The following is a 27,779-nucleotide window of genomic DNA, read 5'->3' on the forward strand; positions in this document are numbered from 1 at the left end:
GGCTGAATATCCTGTTTCTCAAGGACAGTGACTGAAGCCGGCGATTGTTCCGTTGGGGCTAAATGCCTATGTTTGTTCGAAACTTGAAGGAATGAACAGTCGAAAGGTTGTCCAGAGGGAACGGACTCGTAGACGTGGAGGGGCCCAGATCCAGATTATATGAAATACCTAGCGGGAGTCAATCCCATCTGCAAGATTTTTTTCGCATCCCTAGGGCGAGACCGGAGGACTGGGCACTAGACAATGGCATCATCGGGCTAGTTCGCGGGGCGTTCCTGGGTAGTGTGGGGGCATGAGGGGCGAAGATGAGAGCTTGCAGCAGATCGTGAAGCTGGGCGTTCTCACCGAGCTTGGCCGCGCTTCACCTCTTCACCTCGGTCTGCTTTCGGTCTGGATGTAGTCTTCTGCCATGGTGATACGATTACCACACGCTGTGAAGGTCTTGATGGCACCTCAAACGTGTCGCATTTGACACAACACATCAACAAGCATAGACACGAAGCTTCAGAAGCTATCCCATCTCCGGTCTCGCAGAAAAGCTTTGAGAAATGGAGCGATGGCAATTCCAGGTACGTAAAAATTCTTCCCAAGTTGGCCGAGGCGGGCGGGTCCGGGGTCGCGGAGGACGGGGTGCTGTGGGCCCCATCCAATTTGCGCCGGCGGTACGGAGGTACAAAGCGCGGTAGCGCGGTATGTGGCGGGCCCGATTCCACTCATTTCAGCACCCATTAGACTTGTGAGTGGCTAGAAGCGCCGGCTGCAATCTGCGAACAGGGAGGCGAACGCATGAGTCGTTCATCTGAAAATCTTCTACAATTCTTCTGGAAGAATAGCGAGAAAAAAACTTGCGCCGAGCTAGTAATGCCCGTGACAAAGGGCACTTGCAAGAAAGGGTCCATTCCCACGTGCTGCCTCCCGAGGGACCTGGCCAAGACGGGATCTTACCTCCAAGACCGGGAGAGGGACGAGGGGTTCTCAATAAAGATGGGAACTGATAGCATAGTTGATAGGAAGCCCTGGCGTCCCTCTGCGTCACGCAGATCGATGTAAGAGGAGGTCCAAATTGATCAACATCTTCAAGATCTACCAAACGGTGGGAAACCTGCCAAACGCCGCGTCGCGGCAACCGATCCGGGTATGGCATTCTAAGATCGCAACCGCCGTAAGTCAAATACTCCAAAATTCTGCCCACTTCTCAATGACCGCCTCGAATTGCGCGATCCGGAAACCCCGAACCAGACTACTGCGTACGCAACCACAAACCACACACTGGTTCTTTCTTTCTAATCACCGGCGCATCAGATCAGGGCAGAGTGACCTCGCACTTGTGCCCGACAGGGCTGATCATGAAGAAGTTCTCCATCTCCATCATCTCATCCGTCATCCCGCGCGCCATCTTCAGACCCCTGCACTCCCGAAAGAGCACGGCCACACCTAGTCTAAGTTCCATTCTCGCGAGCTCTACGCCCAGGCAGATCCGCGAGCCCGCGCCCCATGGCGAGAAGAGAAGTTTCTGGTTCGGCGTGAGTTTGGTTTGGTCCATGAATCGTGTCTCGTCGAAGCTTCTGTCACGTCAGCTGGTTGCTTCTTTTCGACGCCATTACGTCGCAACACCACATTCGTAAAGTAATCAGTGAAAGCCTTACCGTAGGGGATCCGGCCACACCTCCGGACCCCGGTGAAGCGTGTACGCCTGCGTCTCCACCGTCACGCCGCCGGGGACAAAGTAGCCCCCAAGCGTGGCGCCGCCCGCCGGCACCGACCTCGACAGTTGTCCCGGGACAGCGCCGTATAGCCTTAACGTCTCGTCAATCACGGCGTTGAGCAGCGGAAGCTTGTCAAGCCCATGATCGTCGAAATCGAGGGTCAACCCCGCGACCTCATCTTCCAATTTGACCTTCAACTCAGGTCGCTTTATGACCGCCCAAACTAGGTACGCCAGCGTGATGGAAGTTGTGTCCGAGCCGCCAATGATCATACTCCGGCTTTCTCTCTGCACCATTTCTTCCGTTACCTTCGCATTGCCGCCCTTCTCTTTTTCTTCTTTGCTGCTGGTGTCGTCTGCGTCGAGAGCATTCAGCAAGGTCGCGAACAGAGTCCTGTTGCGATCGCTGTTCTGGCGGAGGCTCTCAAGCGCGCGATTACCGTAGCTGTCAAGGACGGCTTGTGCGTCGACGAGATCTGTCGAGAATTTGAGGAGTGGCACACGAGAGCGGATGAAGTGCAGCCAGGGCAGCTCATAACGCGTGATGTTTTGGACCGATATAAGCTCCAGCATCTTCATGTAGTCATTTTTCTTCCATCTTGTCGTTAGTGTACTGGCCAGCAAAACGTAGGAGGGAATTGAGTAACATCATACCTCGCCCAGTTCGAGCATATTGAAAGACTCCCCGAAGCACAAATGAGCCACGACATCAGTCGCCATCATGGTGAACCACTTCAAGACATCCGAGCACCCACCCCCCTCAGCCTCTGCACGTATCTTGCCTACCGCTGCATTCACCTTCTCTCTAACGACGCCCTCCCACTCTTTCCTGAGTGAAGCCTTCGTAAAGACCCTGCCGAGTAGTCTCCTGCGGATAGCATGTTTCCTCGGATCACGCATCGCAAAAATACTCGGCTCGCCCCCGTCAGGCGAGTTAGACTCCTCGTACCACGGCGCCTTGAGGAAGCCGCCTCCGATGCGGTGGATTGCGGTAAAGCCAGCTGGGTCTGCGACGGCTACTTCGTGGGGAGAGATGCGAACAATAGGGCCGTGGCTGGCGTGCAGCGCGTGGACATAGTACATCCGGCGGCCAGTGAGGACGTGGTATTTGAGAGGTAGGTGGGTGAGGAGAGTATGCCATGGGCCTGGGATGTGTCGGAGGGGATTGATGAAGGCTGTGTGGATTGTCTGGATGAATTAGTTGCTGGGCACTGAATGAAGACAGCACAGCATTTCTTGCAATATTATCGTAGGATAGAGGCTTTACTGAATGGATAGGCATCTATCCGCTGTCTGTTATTTGAAGACAGTGCTTACATAGGTAATGAGGATTAGAATTAAACCTATGGCAGCATAACCCATTCCAACATGGTTCGTGAGGTCTGTGGATAGCATCATTATAAAATGTGCAGAGCTCTTCATGTACAGAACTGACTGGAGGAGGCAAATGGAGTTTGGGTAGATGATAGAGATTGGGCTCACACAATCATGTTATCCTAGAACGTCGCGGAAGATGAGAATGCGAGTGGAGGATTAGAGTGCTTTTCAAGGCATCCCTTCTCAGCTTTTGACTTTTTTTCGCTATCGTTCTCGCTCACTGTTCCGCCGAAACTTTGCCTAAAAAAGAGAGGAGGATCAAGACAACCTGTGATGAAGTAATCTTCCCCTCAGTGTCTGGTCTCGATGAAAGCATAAAGTGAGCACGTAAGAAAACGGGATATCATTCAAAGTTTGAACCTTGCCATGATTGTCCAATCTGCTGTTAGGGACCCAATATTTGAGTTGAAAGTACTACTCTGGAATACTGCATACTACGCCAATATCACTAATCAAGTCATCCCCGACTTGGATTTGTCGAAATAAGATATCCAATCATATGCTCGAGAAAAGAAATGGGCAGTTGACTTCTTGTTCATTACAACACAATTCTAGCTGCGGAGGCTTGAATTCTCTCTGGATTGACAGGCAGCGGAAATACTTGGTAACCAGATACTTTACGTCACCCGACTCGATTGGCACCGAGAATGAAGTGAAGTCCAACAAAGCTAATCAGAGCCCAGTGCTGCTGCCTATATATGTAGCCGACTATTTTGAGGAAAGGGGAAATCTTAAACCGATCTCTACATCTATAGAGTGTAGGATGAGGTGTAAATCTAACATCCCGCCAGGCTGCAATACGTCTGCTCAGGTCTGCCAATGAAACTCGAGCTAAGGTTACATCTCCCACAATGAAAGATACGCTCAAGGTATATCCTGTGTCTTGTTTTGTGAACCCCTCAAAGGCGCCGAGACCCGCTACCCTCCTCAAGATCCCGAGCTTCCATTTCTGGCTCATCGCCATCGCTAAGTGGTGTATACTCGGAAACGGTAGACGAGAAGAAGCCCGTCTTGGAGACACTTCGGCAGTGAGGACATTCGCAGCTGCGACTGACGAGAAAATGAAGAGCCTGCGGTAGGACAATGTACAAATGGACGCCCCTAAAGAAAATTGTCAGCCTTGAGAAGCTCGGTCAACTCCGAGACAAGAAGAATACTCACAAGTCAAACATCATGAATACAGTGCAATACGTTCCCAGCACAATAAGTGGCTCATGCCACGGATCCGTCAGGAGAATCCAACTCGGGATCAGGAACGAGAGGTGGAAGACCGCGAGGAGGCAGTCGGCCCAGAAGATATTGGATTCGGAGAGGGCTTGGATCGGTGAGCCGAGAGCGGCGACGGCATCGCGGTTGAGGACAAAGAGGCCAAGGAGGGCCGAGGCGGCGAGTGGGAGGAGACCCAAGGCCGGGAAGGCTCGCTCGGATGCTATCCCGTGGGCGATGAGGAGGATCAAGGCTGGTGGGAAGGCAATTATCTCGAGACGCCGGAGGGTGACGATTCTGGCTGCTGAGGACATCTTGGCTTTGGTGATGTATGTGTTTGGTTGTTGTTGGTTGCTTTGATCGTTTCACGGGATGAAGATAAAATTTGAGGATTGGATTCTTGGGTATACGAGTAGACTTATATTAAGATCAGATCCTTAAGGTGTTGCCTAAAACCTGTCCTCATTTGGAGTGACAAGAGAGATGTTACATGCACGTATCAAGCCAAGTGCAAAGCCACACACAACCAACGGCCTGGAATAGGAATTCTGGGGTGGTACAAGAAGATCTCATAGGTCCATCGTCCAAAAAAGCTTCAAGCCACAGGGCTGAAAAACATCCCGGGATCCTAAATTGGGGAGGATGGGAGCCTGGACTGCCGATCTGCATGGGTCCAAATCCTTCATAGGCAAACTAACGTGCTTTAGTATGCCGTCCTGCCAAAACAGGCCAATTGGAGGAGAGGTCAGTAGGAAGTAGTCGCGCTTTACCCAGGACACAGATTGTGGCTGCGTCAAGAAGTCAGGCAGACTTGAGTGCTATGCCTGCTGGTTCGAAGGGAGTTTGGTGATGACTTCGACCTGCGCTAGTATGAGGTTTTTACTAGCCACGGGCGTATGTGTTAAGCGCCAGAGGTACCTTGTTATCGACGAAATTGGATTCTTTGGATTCTTTAGATTCTTTGTGAGTCACAGGTTGGAGAAGACAGTTTTAATACAATAGTGGCCTCCGTCCACAAATAAGAAGAGGATCTATCAGCTTGGTTAATTCGATGCGACGTGGCCTTTTGCAATGTAGACACCGTGGTGTTTCTGTCTTGCAGCTTCAAAAAAAAGTACTTTCATCGTGTAACAACTCTTTGCAAGCAACTCTTAGTTTAAGACACGTGTCAAGTAATGAAATCTACCTTAGATTCAACGAAAGCAAATGAGCGCTAGATGCGTGAGTTCGATTACTCAATTTGCATGGACGGTGTTGCTGCCTAGTCGAATGTTTGCGAAGCCTGGGTTTGTCGTGTATAGGTATCCTTGCGCTGCTAAACAGAGTGGATTACAAGAGGAATTACAGTACTGAACATGTCACTGAAGATCGGCATGCTGGTAAATCAATGAAATAAACTTAATTCGATTGAATGATACGTAAATCTTGCAACTGGGTATCCCAGGATGAATCCAAACTCCCCTAACCTCACCTGACTGACTTACTTGAGCAGAGAACCCAACAATAGAAGAAGAAAGTTAACCAAAACGCCCCAAAAAATCAGTGAATATTCTTGCCCAGCGCGGAGAGTCTACCAGTCACCTTATGCAAAGGTAAAGTGCTTATCCAGTTCCTTTCTCAACTCCTTGGACTCCGCGTCGACAGCGTCCAAGTTCCTGCCCAGCCAGGCACAATCCCAGAACGTAAAGAGCGCCCAAACTTTGATTAGAGAGTGAGCGTAAGCAAAGAGAATCTGGCATGGTATCAAGGGGATATCGGAAGGGTGGCGAAGGATGTGTGGCCAGAGCTTGATAGTCTTGGTCCACAGGACCCAAAGCGCAAGCAGACCCATCTCGCTCGTGAAAACACCCCTGGTATGCCATGAAAGATACAGAGACACGAAGAGAGTTGCATCCCAGAACAAAGCAAAGTTGAAGAGCGCCGCTGCGTATACCGCCACGTAGGTGTATGGCATTCTCCAGGTGTAAACGTCGCTGACACGCCTCAACATGCACGGGTTACTTCGGAACGTCGTCCTAGCCCAGCGAACTAGCTGGCCCCGGAACTTGACGGCATTCTCGTCGCCCAGCGACGTCTCGACCACGCTGTCTTCGGTCTGCTGGAACTTGACTTTCCAACCGTGTCGGTACGCTTCGCGGGTGAGAAAGTTATCGTCGTCGGGGCCGAGACCTTTACCGCCAAAAAGACCAAAGAAAAAACGCTCCCTGCAGAATCTGTCCATGAAACCCATTGACTTGAGGAGCTTGGTTCGGTAGGCGGCGGTGCGGCCAGAGACGACAAAGACGCCTCCGTCGATGGCATTGGAGGCGCGTAGCTCCCAGTTATGGCGAAGGAGGTAGAAACATCCGATGAGGTTGACAATAGAGATGACGGACCACTTACCAGGTGTCGTGCGAAGCACGCGCTTGTATGTCGCCACCACGCCCATGTTATTGTCCTCAAAGGGCGCAAGGACCGAGGGTATGAACTCAGTGCTGGGCCAGTAAACGTGGTCGTCGGCGAGGATCGTGAATTCGGTATCGACGTGCGGTACGGCGTGAGCCACCTGACGTCGCTTCGAGGGGTGGAGGATGGCACTCACACCGATTCTCGTGGAAGGGTATTGTTTCTTGTAGCGCCTGGCGACTTTCTCGCAGCGACGGCGCATCTTGGCGCCGACGGTGACGATGAGAATGGCTGCTGGTCTGTTCTCGAGTACGGAGATGATGCATTTTACAAACTTTACGTTACCTGGATCAATCGTGGGGAGAACCACTGTGACGTCTCTATTGGTCCATTTTGGCCAGGCCTGAACGGGGGATGGCTCGTATCGCCAGCTTCCCCAGATGTTGCAGAATAGGCGAGTGTAGCGAAGGACGAAGGTGTACTGGAAAATCGTGGCCCAGTCCCCTGCAGTGTAGTCATAAAACGGGGTTGCTAATTTGCTGTAGATCTCTAGCTTCCAAGATAGCAATATGGTGAGAATGAAGAAGATGAACTGTTTCGGGTTATTTCGAGGGAATCCTAGTATCGTAGTCAGAAGTGAACTGGGGTTGTTTTGGGTTGCAGGACGGACTTGGCCGCCAGAAGCATGCTGTATCGAGTGAACTGATGATACAGAACCTTCTGTGTCAGAACTGTCCGTGTAGTCGTCAGTATAAGACATTTTGAGTCGTACTGTTGATATCGAACAAGTGAGATGAGGATGCTGGAGGATGTATTGACAACTTACAACTCCGAATGTCTTAGATCAACGACGTTAAGCCTAGTTATATGATACAATTAGCACGATATGACAGAGACTGAACAAGTCTATTGCGTTGCTAGACATTGGAAACAATGACACACACCTTCACATCCAGTCTTTGTTGGTGACCGATAATCCTTCGTTCTCTACGAAAGAAACGCCAAGGCAATGCTTACATCGGATTCAATGGAAACAAAACAATAACCTTTGTCAAGGTGCAAATGAATTGGCAAAGAAAACAGGCCTGTAAAACCGAGGGCTGTTCACTGTTCTCAAAGACGATAGCCTTGTTGCGAGTTGTTTCAGAGACAAGGCTATTGTCTCGCCAAGGCTTCGAAGGCGTTGAAGTCTGGAACATCAAGACTATTATTGGACTACATTGATACTTAGGAACGGGCAAAAGAACAGCACCCCCATGCGCTTCATGGAAGCAAGGTTTTATCTAAGCTGCGGATCTCTCATGTAAGACTGGAAGCTCAAGGCGAAGTCGTTTCATTTGTCATTGAGCATGTCAAATTCTTCCCTACGTCATATGGGAATGGTTAATTGAACATTATTAGCAAAGTCGGTATCTCAGGTGCGAATAATGGAAGTGAAACGTAGTACTCTCAAGAGCCTATATACAATGACTCTCGCTAATCTTAGATTCTTAGTGCATCATGGGACGAGCATCCTCTACCATCTCACTTGAGCCAAAATACTTTTCCAACTCGTTCTCAAGCTCTCTCCCCTCAACGTGACGCATCTCTCTGGCGCGTTTGACAGGGTTGACTTTGTCGGCGTGCGCGCTGGCGAAGATAACATCAAGCTCCTCCAAGCTCCGTCCCTTGGGTTCAGGGAAGAAGAAGTACACGCAGGGGATGATGGCGGCGTTGAAGACCGCAAACATCACATATGTCCGATAGCCCAAGTTGGCAAAAGCAGGGGGTGTGATCATGACAATCAGGAAATTGGAAAGCCAATTGGAGCAGGTGGAAAGGGCGTTGGCTTGGATGCGGATTCGGAGGTTGGTGATCTCGGCAGGATAGAGCCAAGTCATTCCAAGCCAGCCTGCTTGAACATTAGTGTGATATCATAAAGAGGTCTTGGTAGTGGTGAGAGGGGCTTACCGATAGCGAAGAATGAGTTGAAGACAAAGAGGAAGACTGTTGCGGTGACACCATAGCGAGTCTCAAGATTAGGGGCTCCGTTGTCTGCAACTGTGCCCGTTGAGACAGTGCCGGCCAGGATCGCCATTGATGCCATCATGCCGAATGCGCCGAAAAGCATCAGCTTGCGTCGACCAGTTCTCTCAATTAGTGGTAAAGCAACCAGTGAAGCTAGGAAATACTCGGTGCCATTGAGAGCGGCGAGAAGTCGAGAAAGTTCGGGACCGAAGCCAAGAGAATTCTCGAACAAAAAGCCAGCATAGTAAGTAATCAGATTGATACCTGTGAGAACGTGTTAGTCAAAAAGTCTAATAACGGGCAGTTGTCCCGACTGGACCTACCGCAGATCTGCTGGAAGAATTGTGCGGCAATGCCGAGCAGAGTCCTCCTCAAGTTTTGCGAAGGGCCGTTTGTTAGGAGCTCTTTGTACTTGAAACCCCCACCTTGGCTCTGAACCTCGAGGGCGTCCTGAATGGCTTTGACTTCGAGGGTGACTTCCTCGTCATCAATAGGTTTACCAAGAAGGCGAGACGTCACTTCACGAGCTTCTTCCATACGGCCCTTCATGGCTAGCCACCGGGGCGAGTCTGGAAGGTAGAGGAGTCCAATCATGACGATGATCGTGAAGAATGACTGGAAAGCTACGGGGAACCGCCAGCGGACGGTGCCTTCGAGGAAGTAGAATCCGTAATCCTTTGCAACATTAGTCTGCGTAAATGAGACAGTTGTGGGGCAAAAGAACTTACCACCCAGTATGCAATCATGATACCACCAGAAATGAGAGCGCCAGAGAGCGTGATGAGGAATCCGCGCTGATGAGGTCGAGCGCATTCCGATTGCCACGTTGGGATAGCTGCACTTTGGTTAGGTCATGACCTTAGTAGACAAGAGAAAGGACTGCGAGTGGTCTTACTTGATGTGACCATTCCATTTCCAACCCCTCCGATGATTCTTCCAGCCGAAAACAGTCCGTATTCATGCGCTCCAGCCTGCAGAATTGTGCCAAAGATCATGATTGCACTACCCCAAAACGTGGACGACTTGCGACCCCAGGTCTCTCCGTAGAAGAGGATCAGGAAAGCCCCCAGGAAGCACCCAATCTGATAGACGGCCACGGCTGCAGCTTGCGTGTTTGGGTCACCGGTGCACTGGCTGTAGTCTCGCTGGGTATTTTCGGGGTAGTCGAGCCAGCAAAGAGTGTTTGACTGGTCCAGGGGCGTCATCAAGGTAATGCTCCTCTGAAAGTCATCGAGAGTCAGAAGCGAGCTAAGGACACCTCTGGATACTAGTATTAGAACCTGGTTTCCTAAAGGTTGGAGCGAAAGACACGTACTGATCATAACCAAACATCAAGAAACCGCAAGACGCGATGAATCCAATACTCCAGTTGAGCAGCTTGCCCTCGAGACGTTTCCCGCGGAACCCCCACTCTGGCAGATCGCCCATCTTGGCGAAGAATCCCATCAAGCCTCCAGGCGACTTTGATTTCTGGTCGACGGCACGGCTGCTGTCGACCGATGACGGCGTTCGGCTGCCGCTGTCGCTGGGTTGTTCGCGCTTTTCCTGTTTCTCGGTCATATTGGGCTCAACAGCCGTACTGTGCTCGGCCATGTTTATTCCGATACCGACCCAAGTCGACAAGTTGAAAATTGCATGTAGTGGTGGACGATCAATCGAAGCTTGAAGGTCTTGGGGAAAGCGTGGCTGCAGGATGTGCGTCCAGCTTTGTACTTGCTCACTTCTGACTCACGGCTTAGCGTCTTGACCAACATCGTTGGCCACCGATGAGACGGTATTTGGTAAAGGGTGACTTGGCTGAGGTCATATTGAGAGTTGGGAAAGCTGACAGACGAACAAGAGACATCGATATGGAGACTTTGCGTCTTGGAACAGCGCTACCCACATCTTTCCCCGGGTGAATGTCTTGGGTATTGGTGGTTAAGCGCCGTTGGTTGAATTCTCTAGCCAACTGCAGGAAACGGCCCGATGCCATGTCGTCGGTTGGCTGGCCAAATCTCTTTCACAATGCTACTTTCGTTTCAATGATTGCGAATTTTGACGTTTCCTTTTCTCCTTTTTCGCCATCCTTCGTAGAGGCAGATGCAGATCTAGACAGGCCTGTGAAGATAGTTAAGCTCTTCGACAACGACGAGCTCTGGTCAATCTCTGAAGTACAATAGGTGAAATGACTCGAATACTAGAGAACATGTCTTCATGATATCAGTCGATAGCCAGCTGACTTCCGGCAGTGGATCGCGAAAATCATCGCCGAGCCCGAAGAGCCAACATCCTCCCGCACGGGTTGCCCAATAGAGTAAGCCGAGGCTGGGCGGCCCAAAACTTTTCTTCCTTTGACCTGGACAAAAATTAATTGCAGCAAGCTGAAAGGTTATGGGAAGAGTAAGACCCTTTTTTAGTCTTGGTGTTGTCTTGGTCGTCGCTTGGTGTTTCTCGGCGGGCAAGGGTTCGCTTGCGGAAATGACGTTGGCCAAGTTTTAAGCTTAAATCGCTAGTCGGTTGATGTTGGACTATTTGATACCCACGGGGTTCTTGAGTCTCTCCACTTCCATGTCAGCAGCTGCGGAACCTCGAATTTGGCGAGCCTTGAGCCAAAGTACTTGGGCGGCTTTGTTTCCGAGGGTAGACATACACGGCATGATCTGCGAGAAACGGAAAAACCTTGTTCGAGCGGCAATGAATGTCGTATTTAGACAACCCGGTCTTGGGGAGCCGAACTCATTTCGACTCTCCAGCAACTTCGTGTCTCACGTCAAGTATGAGCCAAAAACAGTACTCAATCTCAGCTTTCGAAAACAGACTAATATCGAATCTCCGCTCGTGATGGACGAGACTTTCAATCCCACAGTTTGCAGTGAGCCGGCCTAGACTTGCACTCGGGAAGCAAAGAAGAGCGGGTGGAGTAAGAACTCCTTCTGCGGCATAACCTGAGTTGCGTAGCCGCCATTATTTGAAACGACTCAGCTAGCAATGGAACCAAATTTTGCACGAGAGATATTATCAGTCATAACTTCTCATTTTCATTTAAACGTTACGACATGGTCTATTAAAGCTTGAGAATAGCCTTTCCGAAGTTCTTTCCGGTAAGCATGCCGATCAAACCATCAGCAGCGTTGTCGATGCCCTCAGTAACCGCCAGCTTGGACTTGACGCTTCCCTCAGACAGCCACTTCTGCAAGTTCTCCTGGTGATCCTTGAAGTGGGCGGGCCCAAATTTGGGGTTACCCACGAGGAAACCTTGGAGGGTGATCTGCTTGGTAACGAGCTGCATCAAGCCGTTGATGCCCTTTTGTTGATCGGCAGGGGTGTTGTAGTTTGAGATCTGTCCACGCATTAGCGTCCTGTTCAAGCTCGAATACCGAACTCTTGTTCACTTACCATGCCGCAGACAGCAATGCGACCTTCGGTGTTCATGCTGGTGAGGGCAGCCTCGAGGTGATCTCCGCCGACGTTCTCAAAGTAAATGTCTATTCCATTGGGGGCCAACTTGGGAAGAGCCTCGGCGGGCTTCTCCTTCTTGTAGTTGAATCCGGCATCGAAGCCAAGCTCCTTGGTGATGAAGTCAAGCTTCTCATCTGAACCGACGGAACCGATCACGGTAAGTCCCTCCCGCTTGGCAATCTGACCGACGAGCTGGCCGACAGCACCCGCAGCGGAGCTAACAAAGATGGTCTCGCCCTTCTTCGGCTGTCCAATCTTGTGCAGGCCGGACCAGGCGGTCAGACCAGGCATTCCGAGAGGTCCAAGGAAGAGCCCAAGGTCCAGGTTGTGGAGGTTCTGCACCTTGCGGCCTTGCTGCAGGATCTGAGGTGTGACGCGGGCGTACTGAGCGATGGGAGTGTGGGAGTAGACGAGGTCGCCCTCCGCAAAGTCGGAGCTGTTGCTCTTGAGAACCTTGCCGATTGTGCTGTTGGTGACGGGCCCGTCGAGCTCGAAGGCGGGGGAGTATGATTTTTTGCCGGCGTCGCGCATGCGGCCACGCTGGTAGGGGTCGAAGGAGGCATAGAGAACCTCGATGACCAGGCCGCCCTCGGGAGCATCGTTAAGGTCAATAGGGCGGTCCTCGATGGTGAGGTGCTCCCCTGCTACCGGGAGACCGGTGGGGATCTTCTTAAAAATGAGGGTCTTGTTTTGGGTCATGGTGAATGATGTGGGTTGGAGGAGCTTCTTAGATGAAGTCTGGTGAGTGGTCTTGGATTGTGAGCTTGAGGATGGTCCAAAGGCCAGTAATTAGTGTCTGATAACTAGGAGACCGGACTTCAAGAAATAGTCTTTCAATTAAAGCTGCATTGACGTAGTTGTGGGCAGAAAGTTGTGCCGAGGTATGTGAGCTGTGATTTGTAAGGATATTAACGCCGATAAAGAGAGCCAACCCCGCGCGTTCCACGCCTCACCCCGCCTTTTCTCGACTACGATGCTTTGGACAGTTACACGCGAGTAAGGTGCAGTAAATATGACGTGCTGTTGCTTAATCATCACAAAAACTATCGTACGACAACGGCGATAATGACAATCCATGGCAAATCGCCACAGACTGGTCTTCGAGATGAATGAGGCTATTCGCAAACCAGCTGACCGATGATGAAGTCTGCGAATTGGAGCCGACTGTGATTCGTCTGGGTACTTGGCTGGCTGACATGTCATGTCAGCACTCTAAGATCATACCCTGACCTCTTACGTCGCATCTCTACCGAGTTCTGGCAGCTCGTTAGCGCATTTATATTCCAAGGTGTAGTGCTTGGAGGTTTTTTTGTATTGTTGATTTGTTAGATAGGATAAGAAATCAAAACAAGGCTACTATAAATGAGCTCCTATACTGGGGAGGTTGGACTCTGAATACTTAGTCATATCTAGCTCCCTAAAACAGGTCATTTGCACGCACTCTTTAGTTTCCTGTCTATCGCGTTCATTTCATCATCTCGATCGCATTGTAAGCGTCATGATATCTCTTCGAGACCTCTTACTCTACCAACAATCCGCTTTTGAGCAGAAACCATCCAAGTCTGCGTGCCTGATCAAGTGGAAGACTGCCAGATACACTGCTAACTCCACATGCAGTAGTCCCACGGAAGACCATTTCGTCACAATCAACTTCTCAGCGTTGCCAAGAAACCACGAAACTAAAGAAACCGACACTATCGAAAACCAGAATCGCCAAGCCAGAAGATAATATTGGCATGGACCGAAGTAAATCTCAACCGTCGTCCATGTGCCAACCCCTAACAACCACATGAAAGCTCTCCCAAAACTCCATCTCCACTTGGACATCTGCGTCATGCTGCCGCCCGTTTTCAAGTGAAGACCTGCGAGGCCGCTCCATCCCTCCAATATTGCTCTGATGTCACCTCGTGTTCGAGGCGGCCACCAGCGTAGAATGTTGGCCTTTGGATTGCAGAAGCCGTTTGGGACAACTGAGGAGACCGTAGCCGACGTTGCGGTGGGGAGGATGAAATAGCTCATAAGCGTAAGGGTTTGTCGGAGAGTGCCGTTTTCCAAGAGAGATCGCGGACCAGATTCTGCCGGGAAAAAGTCGACGAGACATTGAGATCCGTTGGTGATTATGTACTTGCCACCAAGGATCACTATGATGGTTTTGAAGATAATGGCAGCGGTCTCGGTGGCTCCTCTGAACCAGGACTCTGAAGATGACGACGACTGGGCTACAGACGACTTGGATCCCCTACCGCCCAAGGCAGACCCTAGAGATGGGAATGGGATCCACCAGTTGATTGGGGGAAGAAAAGCATCCAAGGCGACTTTTGCCATGGCGAGGCATATTACTGTTAGTGAGAAAAGCACCAAGTATACAGGGGTGCTCATCCTCTCCGGCTGCATATGCTCTCTCGGTGCCATCGGAATATGGTCATGATCTCGACGGTTCGAATTTCCTCGCGCCGCCAGGCCATCGTGCTCCCCGTCTCGCTCCGGCCGGTCATTCCGGGTACCTCGGAGTTCCGGAATAATACCACTGGCGAGTGGCTCCATGGACCCAGCTACAGCCTTATCACGGCCGATTTGACTTTGAGGAGGTCTTAGGTCCGCTTCCGTCCGCCACGGAAGAGGTTCGCGTTCTGAAAGTGATGATATCGATATGGTTGAATACAGTTTGACTGAACATGATAAGGAAGCCTGGCATGGTGAGATTACGAGGTGCAGGTGAGATGCAGCTTATCTAAAGTACTTTACTTAGTAAGTAGTTGCTGTGCCTCCCACTGGGCAAAAAAGCCTTAGGCCAAGGAATGGCCAACCTACAAAAGTAGCTCAATGAACGATTGGCTGAAAAGGTAAGGTTGTACAAGGTCAGTCACGTCCATTGTGGTCGGCAGCAATCAGCTTTTGGTTCTTGCTTTGTGAGAATAATCTTCCTATTTTATGTTCTTGTTTCTGTCTTTCAATCCAACCCCTTACTGCCTTCCTGCGGATTCGAGAATCCCTTTAGTTTCTCAACGACGGAAATGGCTTCCCTCAACTTACCATAGATACACAACCATCAACTCGTGGCCTTGGCTTGTCAGACCATATTCTGTAGCTTGACATACCGGCACCATAGTGAGCAGTAGTCAAGAAACAGCATGGTGTGGGATCTGTCAGCGCACAATGTAACGTATCCCATCCACTAAGCGACGGCCCGTTTTCCCCTTAAATCCCTCCAGTATTCATCCCCCAATCTGTCACCATGCCCGAGAGGAAATCCTACGCTGTGCTGACGTCTTGCTAGGGGACCAAAGACTATCGAATCTGACAGCTGGCTAAATCCAACAACAGAATCCGAGCCGACCTTACAGCACTTCTGAACCAACCTCACGACGCCCGTATAGCCCATCTTCAGGGGTCTTTAAGCATGCTAGCCTGATTCCACAGTAGTGGCGCATATGACCCGCGTTCCGACGACTCAATCCATGATGGATTCCCACGTACGATGATGCGATTCGGAGGGTATACATAAGTATAGACTCAAGTCATTGACCTTCATCATGGACTTCCCCAGGGAGTTCAGCTCGGCTCACTCCTTCAAGATTCTTCGAGCAAAACGCGCTCATCGATTGAAGTATCAAGCGACAAACCCACCCTTCACAACATAATGCTGCGGACTTTCATCTTGTCGCTTGTGAGCCTCGCGGCGGCGCAAGACCGCCTCTTTTCCTCGGCCTTTGGGTACCCCGGCCGCAATACAAGCTACGATTACATCGTCATCGGCGGCGGCACCGCCGGCCTAACTATCGCGTCGCGCCTCGCCGCAACATCGGCCTCCGTCGCTGTGGTCGAGGCCGGCGGTTTCTACGAGGTCGAAAATGGCAACAACAGCGTCGTGCCCCTCCTCTCGCTGACCGGCATTGCCTTCATCGATCCATCGCCAGAGTTCACACCGCAGCCCCTGATGGACTGGTCCCTGGTTTCGGAACCGATCGCAGGCGCCGGAGGCCGACGGGTGCACTATGCGCAGGGAAAAACGCTTGGAGGCTCTTCTGCGATCAACACCATGTCGTATATCCGCGGAACAAAGGGATCCTATGACCTCTGGGCCGAGACAGTTGGCGATGAGACGTTTCGATGGGAGAACATGCTCAGGTTTTTCAAGCGCTCTGTCGACCTCACGCCGCCGAACGAGGAGAAGAGGCAGAACACGAATGCGACTGTGAGGTTCGATCCTAGCGACTACGATAAGCAGGGAGGCCCGTTGCAGGTTTCTTGGAATAACTGGGTCGACCCGACGCTTACGTGGCTTGCTCAAGTGGTTCTGAGCCTCGGACTGAGTATCAGCCCTAAGGGATCCAGCAGTGGCACGCTCGCGGGATACGGCGCGTGGGTGCCTTCGACGATCGAGCCGGAAAAGACGCAGCGATCTACGAGCGAGAGCAGCTTTCTACGACAGGCTATCAAGGACACTGAAATCACTGTGTACACTCACACTCTGGCAACTAAGATCCTGTTCGATGGCACCAAGGCTGTGGGTGTGAGCGTCAACTCCCAAGGGGTCGAGTACACCCTGTCTGCTAATGAAGAAGTCATCCTCACCGCTGGCACGTTTCACTCTCCGCAACTTCTCCAGGTCTCTGGAATTGGTCCTCGCGAAAGACTGGAGGCCCTCTCGATCCCGGTCATCGCCGACGTCCCCGGCGTGGGACAGAACTTGCAAGATCCAATCCAGATTTTCGTCGCGTACCCCGTCAGCACGCCTTCTGCACAATCTCTTACCAATGATCCAGCCCTCAACCCAGGCTTCGTCGAAGAGTATCTCAAATCTGGCACCGGTCCCTACAGTTCCGCTGCAGGCTTTTTGGCGCACGAGCGGCTTCCGAACTCTACTCTCGCCAATCTCACGCAAACAACTCGTGACAAGCTTGCTTCGGTTCCTTCTGACTGGCCTCAGCTTTCCTTTATCGTGGGGTCCTTCTCAACTGGGCCAGGACAGACTAGCGGGACTCTTGCTGCCTACCTCCCTCTCGTCTTCTCACGCGGCAACGTCATTATATCGTCAGCTTCTATTGACGCGAAGCCGGTCATCAACTTGAATTGGTTATCTGACTCCGCCGATGTAGAACTGGCTGTCACGGCCGTCAAGCGGCTACGTACGGCTTGGGCCTCACCATTCGCCAATACTCCCGGATTCAAGACTGGCTCTGAGCTGCTCCCAGGAGATTCAGTGCAGACAGACGAACAGATACTGGAGTATGTGAGGGCTAACGTGGGGCAAGTGTGGCATCCTGTGTCCACTGTTGCCATGGGAAAAGAGGAAGATGTCACATCGGGCAAAGCGGTGGTAGACAGCCGCGGGCGTGTGTTTGGTGTCCAGAGGCTGAGAGTCGCTGATGCGAGCGCTTTTCCATTTGCTCTGCCGGGACACCCTCAGTCTGCTGTGTATGCTTTGGCAGAGAAGATTGCGGAGGACATAATTATTGGTCGTTGAACAAATCACATTCATTGGTAATGTGTCAAATTGGCTATGGTTACTAGGTAACTAGGCTCCTGTGGTATCCTCCGGTGGCCCTAATTGCGTAATGCAGCATACCGCTTCTCCTTATTTCCAAGCCAGATCACTGGCCATTCATAATCACCAATTCCGAGTCATTCCTTCTATCCATCTGTAAGGTACCCAATGTTGAATAGCGCGGTCACGCTGCCCATGCAAGGTTGCCTAGTCGGTAGCCAGGTAAGAGCTCGGTGACATGTCTCAGTGATTTTCCATGTGTTCGATGAACTGTTGAATAGCCCTGCAGTCGGACTCTCTGCACTCGATTTCCGATTGGTTTCTCTTGAGGTATTCCATCTCGTACTTGAGAAAATGCACACGAGTCTGGTTCTCTGCAATAGCTTCCTTGACCATTTGCACCTTTTCACGACGACCAATGTTTTCAATGTTGGTTGACGGAGTGCAAAGTCATATAGAGATCAGAGTCGATCGTAGTGACAGTTTCGTCAGCCAGCTCGCAAAATTCGCAGTCGCCTTGGGTGCAAGAGTCATCTGAAAGCTGACTGTCGCCGAGAGCTTCGTCGCTCTCTTCGTTCTATTCATCTATTGTTAGCTTCGGATGTTTTTATGGTGGTGTGGCCTATTTCCCCGAGCTGATGTGATGAGACGTGAGGGGAATGGAGGTGCTGATAAAAAGGAACTCAAAGGAAGAAAGGAAATGGAGGCTCATCTCACGGCACCGGCGCTGGCGTTGGCGTTGAAAAGCCTATGGCCCATCTTGTCTCAGTACAGCGTTTTCGCTGGTGTTGACGACAAAGAATTTCTGGTAAGGGTAGGGCCCTGGTAAGAGGTCAGATGGAAATTCGTCAAGGAAATTCATATTATATCACCTAATAGATGTAGTGATGCGAGCATCGATAGCAGCCTCCGCCTCGACGGTGCTCACGTACGCCCTCATGTTCTTGGTCTCAAGCCAGGGGTCAAAAGTAGACTGGGTTTGGAGGATTTTCCAGGACACCTCCCCCTTCTGGCCCAAACGCCAGAGACGTCCAATGACCTGGCACTGCAAGCCAAAGTTGGAACAATTCTCCTGATAAGAGGTCAGATGGAAGTTTGTTAAGGAAATTCACATTATCTCACCGACTCGATGTCAGGGGGACTATCAGCTCCAATAATTCCTAGCTGGGCCCGGGAGGTGTATTCGAGATGGTCTCAGTGAGAACATCCATTCTTGGTTCTCAATACCACCCGTACTTACGAAGTTCCAGGGAAGTGGCTTCCATACAAGTCGTCTCCAGACGAGCTTCATTGAGAGCGTCTACGACCTTGAGAATGCAAGTGGAGTCACCTTGCCGAGTGAATAGATTAGGTAGGTGAAAGTCTAGGTAAAACATCCAGGCGAGTCGTGAGAGAACCTGTCTGCTGGAGTAAAGAAGCTCTCCGGGCCTTCACTGAAGATGTAGTGATAATTCTGCTCTCCTCGATGTTGTTATACTCGAGAATCCAAGGGACCCAAAGCAGGGTGGGATTGATCTCGTTGTGGTCGGTGGTACATTTTGGAACCCTTGACGGTTCGATGCACCAAAACCTCGCCCGGCGTCTAAGCTTGTGACCTTACTTACTATGAGCACGGTTCTATGCAATGTGACTGAGTGTATAAGAAAGGCAGCGCATGATTCAGGACATGATCAGAAGCTAGAAAGATTAAATCGGAATATCATGTACTGGTAATTGACTATATTGTACGTTGAGTCGGCGATTGTTCGTGGTGTAAGACATGAGTATAATGTTCCACGCGGTCTCGGGCTTGTGGCGCTCAGCCTTGAAGCGGTCGAAGAGCTTGACAAGGCCCTTAGTCTTTTCCAAGGTTTCTTTCACCCTGTGCTTGGGCGCGGTCTTGGGCGTCTGGTAGAACACATGCACCTTGAAGAGGTGATAGAAGTTCTCCTTGACGACCTTGAACGTCTGGTCGAGGACGGACGCTGGCATCACAATGGCCGAGGGATAGTACTTCCACTCGGGGTCGCCCTCGATATATATATATTTATATGCATAGATGTGCGCAAGTGATAAAATAGTTTGGATCATGGACCCATATACAGCTAAAGTACAAAGGAGTATCATGTCGAAAGTGCCTGGCCTTGCTGAATCCAGGTCTCGTGGGATCGTTACATTGGGATGAAACTTGATGGGGTCTTACAAGCTAATGATCTCCGCGACTGTAGATGCTCTGATGACTACACGACAGCTGGATGTTTGTACCGTTGTGCTCTTTCAGTATGACCGTCACTCTCATCCTGTCTTCTTCTGGCGTTGTTTGCCCATCGAGAGGTGGTTTCTTATCAACCCCGCACTTTCAATTGCGCTTGTGCAGGATCAGAATGCAGAGATCTGCAAGCCAAACGCGTGATCCATAGAGGTAGGAGAGAGACGATTGGGGAAACGGGGTAGGCGATAAACGGAAATCATGTTACGCTTGTTGCTACTACTTAAATTGTTCCTTGCTGTTTAGTGCGCCCGCTTGAGTGTATCCTGTTTGTCTTTTAAAGAAACAGATCTTATGTTGTCGGATGCCGCTTCAAGTTGAGAAGCCCAATCATTTACGCCTCTGCAAGCTTTAGGATACGTTTCCCATTGCCAGAGACGCACAGAACCGATGGAGACTACCAGAGAGAAGCTAGAAGAGAGGCCAGAGAGAGCAGGAGACCCCGCGCACAGCGACATCGAGCTAGCAACGACAACAAGAAGCGCAACGGTAGCGGACCTCAAACAACAACAAGAGCTACAGCACATCGGAACACTTGACCGGAAACTGAAGTCGCGGCATGTTCAATTCCTGGCTCTGTCGGGAGCCATCGGAACGGGGCTTTTCGTCGGCAGCGGCCAAGTTCTGTCGCTGGCTGGGCCGTTGTCCGCCTTCATCTGCTATGCGGTGACCGGGTTCAACCTGTACTGCGTGATCAACTGCCTCGGTGAGATGGCTGCATGGCTACCTATTCTGGGTGCTGTGCCAATATTTGCTGCGCGGTTCGTTGATCCCGCGTTGGGGTTCACTTTGGGATGGAACTACTGGTAAGCGACTCATTCCTGAAGACTTCGCGGGGCGCGGAGATGGACAGATAACTATGCTTGTTGAGACACCGGGAATCCAAGTTCCAGCTCCAAGACTATTGGAATGAGCGGGCGCTCATCGTAAGACAGGTACCAATTCGCCATCGGCGTTCCGATCGAAGTTACCGTCTCGGTGGTCATCCTTGACTATTGGGACCACGCCATACCGCAAGCCGCCCTCATCACCATCTTCTTTGCAGCAATGGTCCTCGTAAACTGCCTCCCGGTCCGCATATACGGTGAAGCAGAGTTTTTCTTCGGCGCCATCAAACTCACCACAATCGTCGGCCTCATCATCCTAATGTTCATCATCACCGTGGGTGGCGGACCCAGTGGAGACGCCATCGGCTTCCGCTACTGGCACGACCCCGGCCCGATGAACGAGTATCTCCGCCCCGGCGCCCTTGGCCGTTTCCTTGCCTTCTGGAAAGTCTTCATTCAGGCTACATTCTCTTATGGCGGCAGCGAGATGGTCGTCGTCGCGTCCGGCGAGACTGAGAACCCGCGCCGCAATATTCCAAAGGCAATTCGCCGCGTTTTCTGGCGCATCGCAATATTCTATGTCCTCGCCATCTTCCTCGTCGGGCTGTGCGTCTCTTCAGAGGACCCTAACCTGCTCAACGCAATCAGCAGCAGCAGTCCCGGCGCCGCGCAGAGCCCCTTTGTCATCGCTATCAGCAACGCCGGCATCGGAACGCTGCCCTCCATCATCAACGGTGTGATCCTCAGCAGCGCATGGAGCGCCGGCAACAGCTTCTTCTACGCCTCCACGCGGGTCCTCTACGCTGCTGCACTCGACGGCAAGGCGCCCGCGATCCTTAAGTGGGAGCGCTTCGGCGTACCGTACGCCTGCGTCGCTGCTACATCGGCGCTGGGGTGCTTGGTCTACCTCAACGTGAACAATCGCGCCGCCGAGGTGTTTTTCTGGATCAGCAACCTCAGCGCCGTGAGCACGCTGATTGTGTGGGCTAGCGTGTGCTACACCTATCTACGGTTCTACCAGTGCCTGCGACATAATGGTATCGATCGCGATACGTTGCCGTACAAGGCCCCGATGCAGCCGTTTCTTGCGTACTTTGCTATTGTTTTCTGTCTCGTCGTTGCGTTCTTCAACGGGTTTGATGCGTTTTTCCCAGGGCGGTTCAGTGCCAAGACGTTTTTGCCGCCGTACATCGACATTCCAATCTTCTTGTCACTGTTCTTCGGCTACAAGTTTGTCAAGAAGACCAAGTTTGTGAAAATTTCCGAGATGGATATCTGGTCGGGCAAGGCGGAGATTGATCGGCTTGAGCCGACGTGGCCGGTGGTGAAGCCTCGCAACTGGTTGGAACGGATTTGGTTTTGGATCGCGTGAAGCGCGGCACACAATTTTCGGCGATGTGGCAGGGCGTTCGACTGTACACACAGTACACGTAGTAAGCATGGATCACTTGATCTTCTTCGTCGCTGCTAGCACTTCCTTCGGCGACAAATTCTCGTGAGAGTTGGGCTGAAAGGAGGTGACTAAGGTGGGAGTTGGATCTAGACCAGAAACTTGCCGCGGTAAACGACTACTTCCTAAAGCCCCGATCTTTGGAGAACTCCGTCTTAGGTTCCAGACCGGTGGAAACATAAACTCCCGTGTCCCCAGACCCAGCGGTGAGCAACTAGTTTTTCACGAGTGAAAATCTTTGATCAATAGCCAGATTCCTGGCGCACCCGACACTCTGGTCAATATCCACAGATCGGTGGCCGGGGAGCTCGGGCGCCGCCTGGAACCCCAGCTCCGACGCTACTGCAAAATCCCGCCGACCCTCTTGTTTTGCATAGTCTTTTCCATGTGTCTCTTGACCCTCCTGCCTCGAGAAGAGATTAGATCCTTAGTTAGTGCCGTAGGTAGAATTCCAGGGAAAAGCCTAAAAGGTACTTGACAACGAGGTATTTTGCAGAGACCATGATGCACTGATGCAGACGGCACTTCTGTTAGTGCCGCTGACTAGTACCGGTAGCCTAGTGGAAAGACGGCAGTCAGACGCATCATTTGTGGCGTTTTTGTAGTGTTGGTGGCATGCGCGATCATATCTCAGCTCTGCCCACCGGCCGACATGTTCGCAGCCGTCTTGTGGGGGAAGCTTGGAGTAGGTATCCTGAGTCCTGGCCCCCTAGCCTGGTTGCCGAGAAGTTCCGGACTAACAGGATTATCAATGGTTTGTGAACAGCGTTCCGCAACAGAAAATCAAGTGAAGCGATGACAGAGGGTCGTACGGCGGGTGTATTTTCTGAAGAGCTCAAGAGACCTAGACTCTGAACGTGAGCATGAGCCGATTTTGCCCACATGGAGGATCCAACCACCTCTAGTCGCCGAGGTCGCTGCCGTCCTTTCTTTGGCGGGAACCCTTTTTCGGTGGTGCTGACAGGCGCAAAGGCGGCCTCGTGGCTCGCGCGGGTGCAAAGCAATCCATTAGTCAAAAGCGACCGGGTCAACCGATGTTCTGATCACTTGGCCACCCCGTTCCTGAGCCAGCCGGGAGCATGCGGAGATTGGTCACAGAGTGGGGGCCGGAATTAGAGACACAGGGTCGTGGATTCGTGGGTTGTCTTTGTGGGCGACTTTTGAGGTGAACTGGGTTGAATTTGTGGTCCTTTACAAGGTAGGAGACTGGGAATAGGATCCTAACGCTTGTTGCAATAATTGCTCGTCAAAATAGTGCGCACAACGAGGTAGCAACGCTGTAGCCGTCAGATGGGCTGGGAGACTGTGGTTAGAAGATTTCTTGCAACAGAAGTGCGCCGAGGTCGTTGGTGGTGGCTGCGGGTAGCCTGATCGAGTCAAGCAGATGTTCTGCTGACGCCCTCTCTCTGGCGGCGGTACTTTTTCACAAGTGAAGAAGAGATGATGAGTGAGAATGAGACAAAAGAGAAAGACCAACTCAAACTCTCTGTCTTGGCAACTTTCGTGCCGAGGAATGGGTGGGCGGATCATGGAATGCGCCACGACGGCTTGGAGGACGTTACCGTTTGCGGTATCGATCGCAGCGGTTTGTGGTGCGAAAGGCGCACGCTAAATCAGATAAGATGGATCTGATAAAAAATTCTCTGATGGCTTGAGTCCTTGATCCCGACACCACCAAGTTTCACGCCACCAACCTGGAGTGTTGGACACATTCAAGGACTTCAACTCCGAGGCTTGAAGACCCGGGGCCAGGGATCGAAGCGGCGCTAGTCCAATAACTAACAAGATGCGAAAAAATCATCACGGCTAGCGCAAGCTGCGTCAGGCTGGATCGACTGGCTCAGTGGTTCGCCCCCTCCCCGTAGGTTCCCAGTCGTGCCAGTCTCTGGCTGCCCACCGAAATGGCTCCGATGGGCAAAGATGGATGGAGCGGCCTTGATTGGGCAGCGTGCAGGCTGTCTGCGAGCCTGAGAGACACTGATAAAGCTCTCTTCGCCATGTCTGGAAAGTTAAAAAGGGTCCTGGATGTAACCTCACCACCTCGTCTTCCCTGTCGTCCCTGCAGGCGGATCCTCTCTCTGAATTTTCTCCCTCTTTAATCCACTACATCCCCGGTCAGGTCATCAGTTTGACCTTGTCTCGTTGCTCTTCTTGCTTGTAAACAAATAGTTGCGCAGTGCGCTCTGTGCAATTGAGCAGACTCGAAAACCAGAGACGCGACCTTCACCTAGGCCCCGAATCTCTCACCTTCTCGGTCAACGCTCACTTCGGCGCATTGACCTTCGGTGTGTCGCAGCTCCTGCCACAGACCGCAAGACGTCACCGGAGCCCCGACTCCTTCCCGAGTAAGTGCCGCCGTCCTTCAACGTCAGCTTCCGTCAGGTCCCTCAAGGTTGCCGGCGCGGAAGTGGAGTTTCGCCGACTTCATCCGGGGATCTTGCGAAGTTCAACTTCATCTCAACTACAACTCTTTCGCGAAAACTCTCTGTTCTCGTACTAACTTTCATCCCAGGCCCTCTCATCATCCATCTCATCTGGGTATCGTAGTCACTCAAGATGGGTCTCTTTGGTCGTAAGAAGGAGACTGAGTCTCCTTCGGATATCGTCTCGCCCACAGCCGATCTCACCTCCGCAGAGAAGAATGCTCCTCTATCCCAAAACAGCCCTCCTCCTCCCACGTATGAGTCCAACAACATCTACGGCGAGAAGTCGCCTGGTGTTGCGAGAATCGAGGCCCTCTCTGCCGCCATCACCACTACCGACCGCTACTTCATCTTCTTCGGCGTCTTTTTGGTCGCCTATGCCTATGGTCTCGATGGAACCCTTCGCTACGCCTACCAACCCACCGCCACGAGCAGCTACGCCACGCACTCCCTTCTGGCTACCGTTAACGTCCTTCGCTCCGTCATCGCCGCTGCTGCTCAGCCCACATCCGCCAAGATTGCCGATGTCTTTGGTCGTGTCGAACTCATCTGCGTCTCCGTCATCTTCTACGTCGTCGGTACCATTGTCGAGGCATGTGCTACTGAGGTTAAGGCCTTCGCCGCCGGCGCCGTTATCTACCAGGTTGGCTACACCATGATCATGCTGCTTGTCGAGGTCATCATCGCCGATATTACCTCCACCCGCGCCCGTCTGCTGTTCAGTTACATTCCTGCGCTTCCTTTCATCATCAACACCTGGGTCAGCGGTAATATCTCCGCCCTGGTTCTCGGCGAAAGCACCTGGCAGTGGGGTATCGGCATGTGGTGTATCATTTACCCTGTCTGTGCCCTCCCCCTCATCATCAGCCTGTCCATTGTCGGCCGCCGCGCTAGGAAGCAGGGACTGCTCGACTCTTACTCGTCTCCTTTCCGCATGCTCGGCCCCAAGAAGTTCCTCATTGAGCTGTTCTGGCAGCTCGATGTCATCGGTATCATCCTGGTTATCGCCATCTTCGCCCTAATTTTGGTTCCTCTCACCATTGCCGGTGGCTTCTCGACAACGTGGCGCGAGGCTCACGTCATTGCCCCCCTCGTCATCGGTATCCTTTGCATCCCGGTCTTCGCTGTGTGGGAGATGAAGGCCAAGCACCCTCTCGTTCCCTTCAAGTTGATGCGCGACCGTGGTATCCTGGCCCCTCTCGGTATTGCACTGGGTCTCAACTGGGCTTGGTACATGCAGGGAGACTACCTCTACACCGTCTGTATCGTTGCTTTCGACTTCAGCATTGCGTCCGCTACCCGGATTACGTCGCTGTACTCCTTCTGCAGTGTCATCACCGGCTTTATCCTGGGCTTCATCGTCTTCAAGGTCCGCCGCCTCAAATACTTTATCATCGCCGGTACCATGCTCTTCATGGTCGCTTTCGGTCTGTTGATCCACTATCGTGGTTCTCCTACCTCCGCCGGACAAAGCGGTGTCATCGGTGCCCAGGTCCTTCTCGGTATTGCAGGTGGCATGTTCCCCTATCCTGCGCAAGCCTCGCTCCAGACCACTCTGAAGCACGAGCACCTTGCAATCATGACCGGTCTCTACCTCGCCACTTATAACATTGGATCTGCCTTCGGCAACACAGTATCTGGCGCTATTTGGACTCAGGTTCTGCCCTCCGTCCTTCAAGAGAACCTTGCACCCTTTGGCAATGACTCTCTGGCTACCGTAACCTACGCTCAGCCTTTTGTTGCCATCGCCGAGTACCCCGTTGGAACCCCCGAGCGCGCGGCCATTATCGACTCGTACCAGCACGTTCAGCGTCTTCTTACCATTACCGGTATCTGCTTGACGGTCCCTCTTATCGCATTCGCCTTCCTCCTGAGGAACCCCAAGTTGAACGACCAGCAAACTCTTGCGGTTGACGACGTTCAGATCCGCCCTGCGGAGAACAATGACAACCTGCCTAGCAAGATTTAAGGATCGAGTTTGGATGTACCAAGACTGCTGATGTAATGATTTCACGTAATTGATTCATGGGTATCCGAAACCCTGTACGAGGCACGATGGGTCGAGTCTTCATTTAGAGATCGTGGTTAGAGATACCATTCACAGAAAGATTTAGTCGTAATTTAATATTCTTCCCAATTCACAATCAACCTTTACGATGATGGTTACGTCTGCGCTTAACCATAACGGCCACTCCTCTATCACGAAGACTATGCCAAGACTGGCTTGACGTAGCAACTGCTTACTTGCGTCTGTGCCAGCCTCCATTGATACCGCACTTTGAGCCCTTCCCCGCACGGAACAACCCGACTTGAATGCAGTCATTCCCTTCATAGTCATTTGAGGATCGACTTCAATTCGTTACCTCTACAAAACAAAGCAAACACGCGCTCTTCTAGGCCTAAGCATCCCCATCGTTCTCAGAAACTAGCTCATGCAGCACATTCCGATTGGCGTTCCTGCGACTTTTCCCGGCTTGACTTACTCCAATGCAACATCGTTTAGACTTCAGCTTACTGGCATATGCACGTACAGGGCTTCTGCATCGCGACAATGGCGAGATCGTTGCCATTCTCGTTGACGAGAAGCTCGTCTTTAAAGAGAGTCTTTGGCGCGTTCCTTCTTCATCGGCTTCTCTCTGCTGTTGTCCCCTCAACTCCTCAAGAAACCCGTTCAACCTCGTCTGAGTCTGGTAGTCCAGATGCCTAGTGTTCTCACAACACCCATGAAGGCCATTTTGGCACTGCTGGCGTTCAGCTCATCTTCACTAGCACTACAGGTCCCTCGCTACGCCACAATTGCCTCGCGAGATGCGGTTGCCGCGACTGACTATGACTTCGTCATTGCCGGCGGAGGCGTCTCGGGCCTTACCGTTGCCGATCGGCTGACCGAAGACCCAAGCAGTAAGTAGAGACCGTGCCATAGTTCATCTACCTCAGGCGTGAATTCTCCACCTAATGCATGTGAAATAGTCAAAGTCCTAGTCATTGAGACCGGGCCTTTCGACAAGGATGAAGACAGCGTCCTCGTCCCAGGTGCCTTCTTGTCACGTAACAGGGATAGTAACCGCATCTCACGAAGTGCCCGTCACGTGCTGAATCACGTGTCTATCTCAGACATCGTGTATATAGACCTTTTCCTTTTGTCTATTTCTACTTTAATATGTTAAGCCACTTTTACCACACTCCGTATGCCCATTGCTGCGTGCCATAACTCGTGACAGT

General features: G+C 51.8%; 12 protein-coding genes across 12 annotated transcripts; 5 read left to right on the top strand and 7 right to left on the bottom strand.

The window, feature by feature from the left end:
• Window positions 1–1,303: 1,303 nt before the first annotated feature.
• CABS01_14489 (TRI11) lies at window positions 1,304–2,788 on the bottom strand (the record flags this gene model as incomplete). The annotated part of the gene is made up of 3 exons (XM_060547828.1): window positions 1,304–1,562; window positions 1,647–2,296; window positions 2,360–2,788. 3 exons carry the CDS (start codon window positions 2,786–2,788, stop codon window positions 1,304–1,306), a joined length of 1,338 nt encoding a protein of 445 aa, XP_060393337.1.
• Window positions 2,789–3,981: 1,193 nt separating this feature from the next.
• Window positions 3,982–4,602, bottom strand: CABS01_14490 (uncharacterized protein; the record flags this gene model as incomplete). Its single annotated transcript, XM_060547829.1, has 2 exons — window positions 3,982–4,183; window positions 4,244–4,602. The coding sequence occupies 2 exons, from the start codon at window positions 4,600–4,602 to the stop codon at window positions 3,982–3,984; spliced, it is 561 nt and encodes a 186-aa protein (XP_060393338.1).
• Window positions 4,603–5,870: 1,268 nt separating this feature from the next.
• CABS01_14491 (glycosyltransferase family 2) lies at window positions 5,871–7,433 on the bottom strand (the record flags this gene model as incomplete). Its single annotated transcript, XM_060547830.1, has 1 exon — window positions 5,871–7,433. One exon carries the CDS (start codon window positions 7,431–7,433, stop codon window positions 5,871–5,873), a length of 1,563 nt encoding a protein of 520 aa, XP_060393339.1.
• Window positions 7,434–8,163: 730 nt separating this feature from the next.
• On the bottom strand, window positions 8,164–10,273 carry CABS01_14492 (uncharacterized protein; the record flags this gene model as incomplete). Its single annotated transcript, XM_060547831.1, has 6 exons — window positions 8,164–8,564; window positions 8,624–8,944; window positions 9,004–9,355; window positions 9,409–9,515; window positions 9,576–9,940; window positions 9,996–10,273. The coding sequence occupies 6 exons, from the start codon at window positions 10,271–10,273 to the stop codon at window positions 8,164–8,166; spliced, it is 1,824 nt and encodes a 607-aa protein (XP_060393340.1).
• Window positions 10,274–11,726: 1,453 nt separating this feature from the next.
• On the bottom strand, window positions 11,727–12,820 carry CABS01_14493 (zinc-binding dehydrogenase; the record flags this gene model as incomplete). Its single annotated transcript, XM_060547832.1, has 2 exons — window positions 11,727–12,002; window positions 12,059–12,820. The coding sequence occupies 2 exons, from the start codon at window positions 12,818–12,820 to the stop codon at window positions 11,727–11,729; spliced, it is 1,038 nt and encodes a 345-aa protein (XP_060393341.1).
• An 825-nt stretch (window positions 12,821–13,645) lies between these two features.
• On the bottom strand, window positions 13,646–14,767 carry CABS01_14494 (uncharacterized protein; the record flags this gene model as incomplete). Its single annotated transcript, XM_060547833.1, has 1 exon — window positions 13,646–14,767. A coding segment is annotated over one exon (1,122 nt), but the record flags the coding sequence as incomplete, so codon positions are not given.
• On the top strand, window positions 14,055–14,716 carry CABS01_14495 (uncharacterized protein; the record flags this gene model as incomplete). Its single annotated transcript, XM_060547834.1, has 3 exons — window positions 14,055–14,117; window positions 14,280–14,462; window positions 14,582–14,716. 3 exons carry the CDS (start codon window positions 14,055–14,057, stop codon window positions 14,714–14,716), a joined length of 381 nt encoding a protein of 126 aa, XP_060393343.1.
• Window positions 14,768–15,761: 994 nt separating the features above from the next.
• CABS01_14496 (choline dehydrogenase) lies at window positions 15,762–17,588 on the top strand (the record flags this gene model as incomplete). Its single annotated transcript, XM_060547835.1, has 1 exon — window positions 15,762–17,588. One exon carries the CDS (start codon window positions 15,762–15,764, stop codon window positions 17,586–17,588), a length of 1,827 nt encoding a protein of 608 aa, XP_060393344.1.
• A 445-nt stretch (window positions 17,589–18,033) lies between these two features.
• On the bottom strand, window positions 18,034–19,580 carry CABS01_14497 (uncharacterized protein; the record flags this gene model as incomplete). The annotated part of the gene is made up of 5 exons (XM_060547836.1): window positions 18,034–18,186; window positions 18,327–18,357; window positions 18,482–18,681; window positions 18,850–18,909; window positions 19,338–19,580. 5 exons carry the CDS (start codon window positions 19,578–19,580, stop codon window positions 18,034–18,036), a joined length of 687 nt encoding a protein of 228 aa, XP_060393345.1.
• A 667-nt stretch (window positions 19,581–20,247) lies between these two features.
• On the top strand, window positions 20,248–22,056 carry CABS01_14498 (amino acid permease; the record flags this gene model as incomplete). The annotated part of the gene is made up of 2 exons (XM_060547837.1): window positions 20,248–20,663; window positions 20,793–22,056. The coding sequence occupies 2 exons, from the start codon at window positions 20,248–20,250 to the stop codon at window positions 22,054–22,056; spliced, it is 1,680 nt and encodes a 559-aa protein (XP_060393346.1).
• A 2,634-nt stretch (window positions 22,057–24,690) lies between these two features.
• Window positions 24,691–26,526, top strand: CABS01_14499 (major facilitator superfamily transporter; the record flags this gene model as incomplete). Its single annotated transcript, XM_060547838.1, has 1 exon — window positions 24,691–26,526. The coding sequence occupies one exon, from the start codon at window positions 24,691–24,693 to the stop codon at window positions 26,524–26,526; it is 1,836 nt and encodes a 611-aa protein (XP_060393347.1).
• Window positions 26,527–27,280: 754 nt separating this feature from the next.
• CABS01_14500 (choline dehydrogenase) lies at window positions 27,281–27,653 on the top strand (the record flags this gene model as incomplete). Its single annotated transcript, XM_060547839.1, has 2 exons — window positions 27,281–27,458; window positions 27,613–27,653. 2 exons carry the CDS (start codon window positions 27,281–27,283, stop codon window positions 27,651–27,653), a joined length of 219 nt encoding a protein of 72 aa, XP_060393348.1.
• Window positions 27,654–27,779: the final 126 nt, after the last annotated feature.

Source organism: Colletotrichum abscissum (assembly GCF_030869225.1).
Source record: "Colletotrichum abscissum strain IMI 504890 chromosome Unknown Scaffold_54.1, whole genome shotgun sequence".
Lineage (NCBI taxonomy): Eukaryota > Fungi > Ascomycota > Sordariomycetes > Glomerellales > Glomerellaceae > Colletotrichum > Colletotrichum abscissum.